Below are 11,155 nucleotides of genomic sequence, written 5' to 3'. Positions count from 1 at the left end.
CAGGGGAGGCGGGAGCAAGGGAGGGCTATGAGGAAGGAGGACAGGGTCGGGACTCAGAGCGCAAATGGCGCTTTACTTATCGGAGCCAAAAGATGCTGACACAATGTTCTAAAGGGGTCGGGGGCCTGCTAGCACTCGCCTGCAAACTACCTCATCTATCCCCCACCGTTTCTCGGCCATCAACTCCATCATCATATCCCGCCTAGACTAGGCAAACTGCCTCTAAATAGGCGCTCCAGCGTTTCAACTAAGGAAACTCCAAAGAGTCCAAATGTGGCAGCACGCCTGCTAATTAACCTACCCCCCCACACATCAGCCCTACATTAAAAGTCCTCCATTGGCTTCCGATTGGCCGACGCACTACCTTCAACGACATGTGCATCATTCACCGCTCCATCCCCAACACCGGCCCAGAATTCCTTCAAGACAAAATACGGCCATGCCGGATCTCAAAGAATCGCTGATCTAGCACAGCATACCGCCTAGTGGTTCCACCTCACAACTCCTCCAGACTGGGCGGGCCCTTGTTCTCCATCCAAGCACCAACTAGATGGAACTCCCTACCCCTACACATTTGCAACACTGAAAATCACCTGAAATTCAGAAAGGCCCTATAAAACGCGCTCTTCCCAACTTCATCCTGAACACAACCCCCTAGCGCAAACAACACATTCCTATACAGCATTCAGAATTATCATGTTGGCAGCATTCACAATGGCTCACCTTGACAAACTGTCCCCCCATGCACAACAAGACGTCTACGCGATTAACACTGCATGGAAGCCAGCAGCATTCGCTGAGGCACACCACAATAAACCCAACTCCTCCTCCAACTACTAAACGAATGGCTACATTTGCATCGGCTGACCCTGACAAACTATACCCCATTAACAACATTCTTACCTTACAAATACACCAGGGAAGCCAGCAGCTTTAGCTGTGGCACACCACAATAAACTCACTCGCCCACACCACTCAGACTCTCGCCCCAAAGAGACCATGAATAAGAAGACCATACCATCCACAACGGACAAAGATCGCAGCAGTCGAACAACATCGGAGCCTACGGTACATATACCTACACCACGTCTGTGGACACAGGCCGCAGGCACGGCCAAACATCCCTGCACCGTAGAATCCAGCTATGGCTATGCACCTCCGGTCTAGCAGCGCACATAGCCTTCCACATAAACAACTGATGTACCGCAACACCTCTGCCACTAACATGCAGCGACTACCAACGAAAGGACATTCGGTATAGCTGGCTACACATCAACTTTCAACAATTGCACTCTATTACAAACCACCAACAGCGCCCACCCACGTGCGTGACCTTTTTGGGCAGCTTAGTCAAGCCTAGCCTAAGTCCTAGACCACCGAAAATGCACGCATGCATCTCCAAATCTAAAACCCTTAGAACCTCCAGCACATTGACTACAGTCACTGAGGGCATTCCGACCACAAAGCACATTGAAGCCAAACAAATGTGGAAAGCGTGCTATATAAATAACCGAATACAATACATTGGCCTGCTGTTCTAAAACCCCCAAACCTAACATGAGCAGGCACTCAGTACCTCCCATTGCAATATGTCAGGTAACAGACCTCCACACATAACTCCTTGTGTCTACAGTTGCTCTAAAGTAGTTTCCAACGGTAGGCTACCCATGACCAAGGGTGGCTGCCTCCTGTTTTGGTCACTTTCTAGGGGACGTTCGATTCACTGGTCCATCTTTTACCAGATCCTATAATTTGCACCTTGCGAAAAGCGAAGCCAATTTGTATCACAGCGTCACAGAAACATAGGACAGCCAACATAACCTCATGTCTTTATCCTTTTTCTAATTCCATCAGTAAAGACATCCACTTTGCAACCTAGATTACGTGAATCTGCCACCAGCTCATGTATGATTAATGTGTAAATATATGGGATATTTCTTCTCCGGGCATATAGGCTGGCAGCTATGGATGTACAGAAAATGTATGTGACAAAACGGGTCATCTGTTCATACAAGAACCAGTCTCTACTGAGACGGTTGTGGGGGTAGTGTTGCCAAGGCAATATCATGCCACAACCTGCCCCCTGTTTTGTTGACCAAACCCCCCCCTTCCTATTGTTCTTAGGTGATGTTTTTCTTACTGTACATTCCTTTGTTCACTTTTCCCTCATTGAAGTTGCTTTCGAACTGCAAGTTCATGTTAATGGTCCACATAGACCCACTCACTCTCAAATCCTGTGCTTCAAAGAGCTTGGAGTGCAATATAAAATACTCATCAGGGGGAGTAGCATTCCCTAAATTTGGCAGAGTCCACGAAAGCAGATTTCAGACGCCGACAGAGACACACAAAATTACACACCTAGCAAGGTGATTTTTTTTTCCCCCTCAACATTCAAGGACAATTCCAAACTGACACTGTAGAGACAAAAGATGCAAATTGACATTCACAACAGGTACACAAAGCAAACACTTGAGCTTCCTATAATCCTTATTTGGAAAAGGTAAAAAATATACATTCAAGATTTTAACTGCATCTACAAGTTTGGTTATAGGGGATTTAAGGAACATCATTATAAAATGCTTTGTGCGAAAATCACTTGATACTGTACTAAACACAATTTAAACCATGTGCAGTTATGAATTAGTCAATTACGTTAATGTGTGCGTTGTATTTTAGAATGTCATGAAATTCACATTGGCAGCTGTGAATGACTAAATACAAATCAGATGAAAACAAACCTAAAATAGGAGAAATTTTCTTTAATGGAGAAGAACATTTCCAAATGGATCTCCTTAATAAGAACAAACTTGTTTTTCAACAGCCAATATAATCTAATTAATACCCAACACAACATGAACATGTTTAGTGTTGAGATTAAACCAGAAAAGCCTGTTCCTTTGCATGTACTTAAAAAGTGTCTCTACATTGCCCCGGAAGATGCACGCCCGTGCTGAGACTATCCCCAGGCCTTGCTCCAACAGCTTCACCTTCTAGCTTAGGAAGGCGTGACCGTAGGCTTAAATGTCAAATCACTTGTGTGTGGAACGCAGATCAAAGAAGACGCCATTGTAGGTGGTGGGCATTGTAGCGAGACCTCTCTGCACTGTGGTCCAGACATGAAGACTTCGTTTTCAAAACAAGGTTCTCTACTTCTTAGAAGTTAATTAAAAACTACAGGAACAAATATTGGTTTTGCTCAAATTAGTTTAAAATTTGATAAAGTCTTGATTTCTTCACATTTCCTAAAATCAGAAATGGTAGGGGGTGGGGTGGGGGGTGTGGGAAATGTATTTACAAAGATCCACAAAAATGTAATTTCCTTTTTCCACCCAAAAAAACCCCAGTGGCCTGCTCCAATGCGTGGGGGTGTAGTTCAAGAAGGAGCATACTTCTAATGTGAAGCAATAAATCCTAGGAAGGATAATCCAGCCATTATATACATGCATGGAGGGTGAATGAATGCCATGCTCCAGATCCAGTGTGGCAGCCATCTTCCTGCTCCTGGGAAGGTGCACCTACAAACAGATGCAATATAAAAAGGAAGATGGAACTATTCAGATCCCAAGACCACAGATAGGACATTCAAGCGTTCATAATGAGCAAACATTTGATGAGCCCAAGTAAAAGGTCCTTGGCTCCTGCTGGAAGATGCCTGGATTAGTAGTCAGGGTTATTCTGCGAAAACATTGGCAAGAACATCAGCTAAAATACAAACTATATTGGATAGAGTTGTCCTTATAGCCAAACGATGGTTGCAGAAACAGTAATGAGGAAGTACCCTAGCCGGATGGATTGCAGGAATTGAAGGCACAAGCTAACAGGATTGAAGATCTGATGTGAGTAGGCATAATTTGACAGTGGCCAGACAGAACCGTGCGAGAAAAAGGCGCTGTAACGTGGCACAGTCACATTTGTTCAGGTTACTTGTGGTAAAACCTCTGTGTCTGGCCATGCGGTGCAAAGGAGTGACGTGGGGACTGCTGCACTGCGGCCTGGAATCCAGACTGAGGAAATAAACAAAAAAGGAGATTAGCCAGCATGTACATTCATACTTTTACATGTCTCCGAGAAGCACCACATCATCACAATTCAAACAGGTCATTCAATAACAGAAACTACACATCCAATCCTGGCTCACTGATTTACTTCCAACCTTGCTTTGGGGCAATAAAAGCTCAATCTAAAAACAGTCATTTGACACAACACAGGCCATCTAAGTGGGAAACATTTCAAGTCAAAACAATGGGATGGAATCATTATCACGCAGTGCGATGAAATTGCATTTGTGCTCAAATAACTAAGCCCTGGGCCAAGTTATGGTAGGAAATCCGGATTTAGCTTTTAAAAAACAAATTATTGGTGCACACATTTTTGGGCCTTCAGCTATAGCCCTATAAAAACAACTATGTTTAAACATTGTGATTTCTCCCTATGAAATAATCCCCTTCAAAATCTTAGATATTTTAGACATTTATTACAAACCTTTGTCTACTTCAAAAAAAAGAAGCAAATCCATTTCATTCAATCCCATTTATCCCCCTCTACACCAATCAACTTCAAACCGGTCAGTTTAAATCCTAGCAACGGCAGTAAAATATTCAATCCCAGCACATCAGTTTGATAAAGTAAATAATTACCCTTAATCTTTAAATGGTAGAAACCATTTTAATAAGGAAAACGATATATTTGTAACCAAATTACTGATCATTTTACAACCATATGTATTAAGTGTAGTGTAATGACAGCTGGGAACATAATCTTAAAATGTACACGAGATGCAACATTGCATGTTACATTGTTTGGAAAAAAACTCAAGAAAGACGGGGTGATTTCATCAAATATCTTTAAGAAATTCATGACCAGATTAAATTCACAATGGAAATGAGATTAAAAGAAATTTACTTTAATTGTAACAGTGATTAAATTGAACAGTCAGGTGATTAAAATGAACACTGGTTGGAAATCTTTTTTTGGAAAATCGATTTGCATCACTTGCCTGTATGGCCAAAGTTTCAACGAATAATTGAAAGTTTAACATGCAGTCAGTTTTTGAGGATTAAAAGGGGTTGTTACTCGAGGCATATTTAAAAGGACAAAATGAAAGAAATCTTAGTGTGAGGATATGTGGACTCAAATTTGGAAGAAGCTACCTATAACGTATCCTCAAATTCAAAGGGACACTTTGTTAGTACCAAAAAATGAACACTGCTATGGTCTTGGGATGTCAGCACAACTATGTGTATGGCTCACTTTTCATTTCCTTTTCTTAGTTTACTAGCTTTTTACATTCTGTTATCTGATTGTTTAGTTGCCATCCAAACATGGATGCACACTCGTTTTCCCCATCTTAATGCATCAAAAATAGAAATTCTCCCCCTCCCCCAAACTCTACTGTCCCCATCCCTCCGCCGATCAGTTTTCCACGTCAGCCTTTCTTTTTCTGCCCACAATCTAGGCTTGTTTGATTCCCCTCACGCTACAATATCTTGAATACTGCAAAATCTTGTCATGTTCATCTTTTTAATATTAGAAAAGCTTGTTCCTTCCTCACCCTTCATGCCACTAAAATGGTTGATCACTACTGTGAAGAATCAGGAATGAAACTCCTACACAAGTTAGATGTAGTTTCCTATTATTGATAAATAAAAAGGGGTTGGGGAAAATGACACTGTTCCTGCACTAGAGGCATTTCCCTACCCTAAACTCAAAACTAAGGAAGTGCCAGAATGTCCAAAACAAAAAACTGTCCAGTGTACAAAGTACTATTCTGGCCCTCACATTCTAAAGAAATTAATTTTAAAAAGTTGAAAAGGATAATTTATTGCCTTCAGTATTCTAGACATTTTCAAACAGGTAAAGAAATAGGTAACTACAACAAAACATCTATCGAGCATATGCTCCTAGCTCCAGAGGGGGCTTCACTCTCCTTTGTATTCAAAAACAGCAATTCTTTGGCTTTTTATATTGATGTTAAATAATCCCCAGCCAGGTTTTTTTCCTTTAGGTGTACGTACCTTTTGATCAATAACAAAAATACTACACAAGTTTGTTTGGTCAGGATACTTGGCATACTCTCCTGCCAGGTTTTTGCTCCTTAGTCCCTTGAAACAATACCGCCTTTGTTATTCCTAAATACTCAATTTGACCTTGCCTGGTATGTTTCACTACCAGGACTTCCTTTGCTCACATGCACCTGGCCGGTATATTCTCCTGCCAGGCTTCCTGAAATCACACTCTTGCAATTGCCTGGTAAAACTCTCCTGCCAGGGATTTTTGTAAGCATACACTTGTAACTGCCTGGTATACTATCCTGCCAGTGCTTTTCTACTTGGGTGCTTTTGCTCCTTATTGAGAAGAATTTTCAGTTTATGTGCTTATTCCCTTTAACCTTAGAGACCCCCATCCCTTTTGCTGGAATCTGGGATATTTAGATTTTTAAGCTCCCGAGTGAATGCCGTTTTTTGCCACTCACTAATGTGTTTTTCTCCAACTAGGATTTTTTAACTGTTTAATGGAGTCTGTCCCCATGCAAAAATAGTTCAGCACACAGGACCCTCCTTGCAGTGCCACTGACATTTTCTTGTGTGAACTACCTACCATTCCCTAGAACAGTGAGATGATTTTTTTATCTCACTTACCTTTCTTTTGTGGGTCCAGCACACACCAACCTATGTGGAGTAATGGGGCGGGGCAAATTTACATAGTAACTCTTTACCCCGCTTCTCATGTATCTTTCAGTTACACTAACTTGAATGGCTGGTGGTAGTGGTTACTTTTTACTACCTTTTGTGCAGGGTACCAGAAGGACGATTTCTCAGCTGTAGTACAACACCCATGGGTGACCATTTTTTTCCAAAATAGCGCTGCCCCCATGCTTCCCCTCCACCTCACCCCGACCCCCACCACACTTTTTCACCATTTCTTGTTAGTCCCGCCTGGGCTTTTACTCTGCTTGCATCCGGTTTGAGTCCTTTGTGCGTTTTTTGCCTTTGGCATGCTAGAGCACTGTAGCCTGCTATAGCAAGCCTCCAGTGTGTCTGGAAAGGCAGAAAGAGAGGAAACGAGGGAGGGTCACGAAAATTCACTGTCCTTTGTAAGTGCATCTGTCCGAAACCAGGTCCGATTGGCCGGCTGGCTGTCCTCCCTCTGCCCCCAGGTGATTGACAACCATAGGGCTGTGAATTAATGGGATTTCACATAGAGGCTAGGCTTTTGGGGCTACAGGCAGAGTCGACCACTGGAACAAGACATCCAACGAAGAGGACGATCAGACGCCAGCAGCACCTTCCAGGACCGCAAAAGCACAGGTGAAGCCTTGCAACTGTGCTAATCCAGTTTTCGTTTCGACAGCGAAAATCTTTGCAGGACAACTTCCTCTCTTGGGCTGGTGGGACCAACTAGCCTTTAGACCCGCTTTATCTTGGCTCATTCCCTGACTTGCTGCGACTTTCCTAGGCTGTAGAATCCCAATGCCGGAGGACCCCTGACCATTATACAGTGCATCGTCTTCCAGAGAACAAATTCCAGCCAAAACTTTGTGGGCACCTTCATCAACCTCCAGAAGCAAGAGTCCCCTCACCACAGTCCAGGACCGAGGAAACTCCAACCAGACCCATTTGTTTCTCTTGGGCACTGAGAAAAAGGGGCAAAAAAAAAACCACATTGCTGCAGAGTCCCTCTCCAGAGTGCTGACAGAGAGGCCCACCAGATGTCCTCCCTTTCGTCTCCACGACCAAGGACCAGGAACAAGGGTCTGCATCACTGCATCAGGAAGGCATCCAGCTGGAACCTTTTCTTCAATTCTAAGGTGCTGTGGGGGCTGGGCTATAACTACATTTTGCCATTTGTAGTGCTCCCTGGCTTGGGAAGTACTATTTTTCTTCTCTTTAGAGGACCTCATCTCACCTGTGCCGGCCTTCCTGCTTGTGCTCCATCAAGTGGGCTCCCTTTAAGGTCCAGTGATTTTTCAAAGAACTGACTGTTTGATTAGCAATTTTCTAAGAAAATCTGCATCAGAACTCATTGACTTTGGCTGCCCTGGTTCCCTAAAGGCTCCTCTTCTGAACCCTATTGGCTTTGGTAGTGCTTGTTCCCTTACAGATTTTAATTGCTGACATTATTTTTGCTGGGATAAAAGACTGCCTACATCCCTCTGGGAGAAACATCTATTGAACTAGTTGAACTGTGTTCCGTTAGGGAGAATTTTAATTTCTGTGTCGATTGCCTTTAACCTTAGAGACCCCAAGCTATTTTGCTGGCTTTTTAATTTTGTACTCCTCAGTGAGTGGGACCTTTTTGTCACTCACTCGTGTGTTTTCCTGACTATGATTTTCTATGCTCCTTACTGTTTTATGGAGTCTGGTAAACTCAATAGGCATCTGCTTTTACATTGCGACACACAGCACCTTCTGTGCAGTGCACTGAAGTCTTTTGGATGTTCTCAATGTTTAACTACATTTTCTTGGGTGAACTACTGTTCCCAAGAATAGGAAGTAAGATGACCCCTGTCTTACTTGGCTTTACTTTATGGGTCCAGCACATACTGCTGTTAGGTAAGATTTTCATAGAAATGGTAAATCTTCCTGACCTGGGTCAACCACCGAACCTTTTGCTTTACTAGTGGGATATTTTTCCTTAATACCTCTCAGAGTGGGAACCTTTTTCCAACCTCACAGAATCTTACATTTTCTTTTAATGTGTGTCAGTTTTTAGACTCTCCACAGTGTCTTTTTAAAGTTATCTCCTTTAATTAATAACTTTTTGGCAATAAGTGCCTGTTGTTGCTGGGTTGCCGTAGGGGCTATCCTTCTAAACTTTATCTGGCTAACCTTGAGAGAACTACAGTTCCCCAGGGTAGAAAGGATCGCAGTATCCCTTTTACATTTTGTTAGGTGAAAACAGCACAACCCACCTTATGGGGAGTGCTGGGGAGATACAATGTATCTCCTTTCACACTAAAACTGTAACACTTCTGTTAAAAAGGGACAAGCTTACCCTCAATGCCCCCCCCTCCCCCCCAAGTCTTCTTTTTTCCCCATTTTAGTGTTTCTTGTCACTCTCCCGCCCCCCCCCCCCCCTGACATCCATGGCGGGAAATTCCTTTGTGTGAGTTTTATCTTCAGCGTGATGTCACCTGGACTCCCCGCCCAGGCTCCAGTCTGTCTGTGAAAACGGGAAGCAAGGGAGGCGTCCAAATCTCTGCAGCCCGTTGTCTTCCTCCTTGCCTGAATGGGGACACATCCCAGCGGGAGACTGGCTGTCCCGATTGGCCAACCAGACCACCCCTTGTTGTAAAATGCAGGGAGAGAATGCAGAAGATGTGCTGTAGTTCCTGTTAAATACTGCAAACCTGGAAGCTGAAGGCAAGTCGACCACTGGAACCAAAGAGGATGATGAAGGAAAAGCGGCTGAAACTATTCACAGCGACCGGAGAGCCTGCTGTGTAACCAGAGTCTGCTGTAGCCATTCCTTCCAATCAACCTGGGGACTCCGAAAAACAACAACCCTGACCCAGAGCTTGGCGAGTCCCACTAGACAAGTAAACCTGCATTTTGAGCCATCCCACACGTTGCTGCGACCTTGCAGGGCTGCAATACCCTGGTACCTCGCACCATTGTGCAGTGCGCAGTCTTCCGAATCTTGCTGAAACTTCGGAGGCATCCTGGTGTATCTCCAAGGACACGAATGAAGTCCGAAAAGTCCCCTCAACAGAGTGTTGGATCTTTGTAAGGATGAGAATTCAACCACGATTTTCTGTCTCCTCTTCTGTGCTCCTTGAAAAGGAGCCAAACCCACAGAACCGTGTTCAGCCGCAAGGAAATCCTTACCTAGAGCCTTCTCCATTGATCCCTGCTCTAAAGTTCCTTCTAAGGACTTGTTTTCAGTCACCACGACAAGGAATCCACAGACTAGGTGTTTGGCTGTAGACCTTGAAGTCCCACCTGCTGCAAAATCCTCTACGCAGAGGTTTGGTGTTGGCCTGGGTATGTACTTACCTTAAATCTCTTGTGATTCCTGTGTAGCTGTGGGGTATTTTCTGTGACGGGGAGGCCTCTCATCCAGTGCACCCAGTCCCACGGAGGTGTCCTCTGTGAAGCCCCAGGACCCTCTTCTAACTCTAGAAGTAAAGTACACACCTGTTGGCCCAGTCTTCATAAGAAACTCTGACTTTTGCTACTTAAGAACCTATCCTGACACTGCCTGTTGGAAACCAGATCCTAGTGACCCCGCCCTTCTGCCACTGAGAACACTCATGCTCCAAGAATAAGGGAAACATTTTTAAGGGATTGGGCCTTTTGCCTAGAAAAGAAAATAAGTGTTTAAAAGTTACTTACTTGTAAAACAGTTGGTTGGTAACTGTAACTCAGTTACAAAAGTTCTTACTTACCTTGGATATGCGATGCACGATTTTCAAAAGTATGGTTAACATCTTTTCTTTCCTTAGTGTTAGGCGGGATTGTATGCAGTACCCTTTGGGTGCACTGCAACAACCCTGTCCTCCTGGCAATAGGGACCCAACCTTTGGTAGAAGGCTGAACTATACAGGTTGGTAGTGTGGCTGAGAAGCCAGGCTTATCTCAAGAGGGGTCAATGTGAGCATGTTGTGAAACAGAGTTTCACAGTAACAGTTATTCAAATAAACTTACACTCAAGTTTCTTGATAAAACAATTTATTTCACAGCCAGTTGTACAAGCCTTCTTCAGAAGGGAGCAACACTTATAATACACTTCAAAACACACTGTTTCTCTAAATCAGATGATACCCATTGCAGATGGCACGTAGACACTTCCTACACCCTCAGGTGACTAAAATAGCTAGGACACTGCAGACATCGATTTATCGCTCGTACATTTAGAGTAATAGTGAGTTTGGTGTAAAAGATAGAAAAAAAACTAAGGTTAACAAATAATTCACAAACTGTTAAGTACTTTTTGAAACTTTCCAATGCAAAGTCAAACTAACCCTTTCCTGGGGGAAAGGCCAAAGCACAAAGTCAAAGGTAAAGAAGAGTCACCCAGGGAGCCAGGACAGCCACTGTTACTTGCACAATGTCTAGGGGAGCTGAAGATCCTATTTGCAGCTAGGTAAAAAGTCTTACACAATGTTTTTAGAAAGGTATGTAGAAAATAGCATACTTGAAGGGCCACAAACTGG

General features: G+C 43.6%; 1 protein-coding gene across 3 annotated transcripts in view; it reads right to left on the bottom strand.

Annotated features, from left to right (window-relative positions):
• Window positions 1-2,744: 2,744 nt before the first annotated feature.
• Window positions 2,745-11,155, bottom strand: part of GPS2 (G protein pathway suppressor 2) — an 84,058-nt gene continuing 75,647 nt past the window's right edge. For all 3 annotated transcript variants that reach the window (XM_069645757.1, XM_069645737.1, XM_069645747.1), the window contains one exon: window positions 2,745-4,004. In XM_069645757.1, the coding sequence (XP_069501858.1) occupies window positions 3,921-4,004 (84 nt within the window). In that variant the 3' untranslated portion in view covers window positions 2,745-3,920. The remainder of the gene's footprint in view (window positions 4,005-11,155) is intronic.

The sequence above is a fragment of the Ambystoma mexicanum genome, chromosome 1p (assembly GCF_040938575.1).
Source record: "Ambystoma mexicanum isolate Mex_15411 chromosome 1p, UKY_AmexF1_1, whole genome shotgun sequence".
NCBI classification, from domain to species: domain Eukaryota; kingdom Metazoa; phylum Chordata; class Amphibia; order Caudata; family Ambystomatidae; genus Ambystoma; species Ambystoma mexicanum.
Note: the sequence above shows the minus strand (reverse complement) of the source record. Positions and strands in the feature narration are given on the sequence as shown.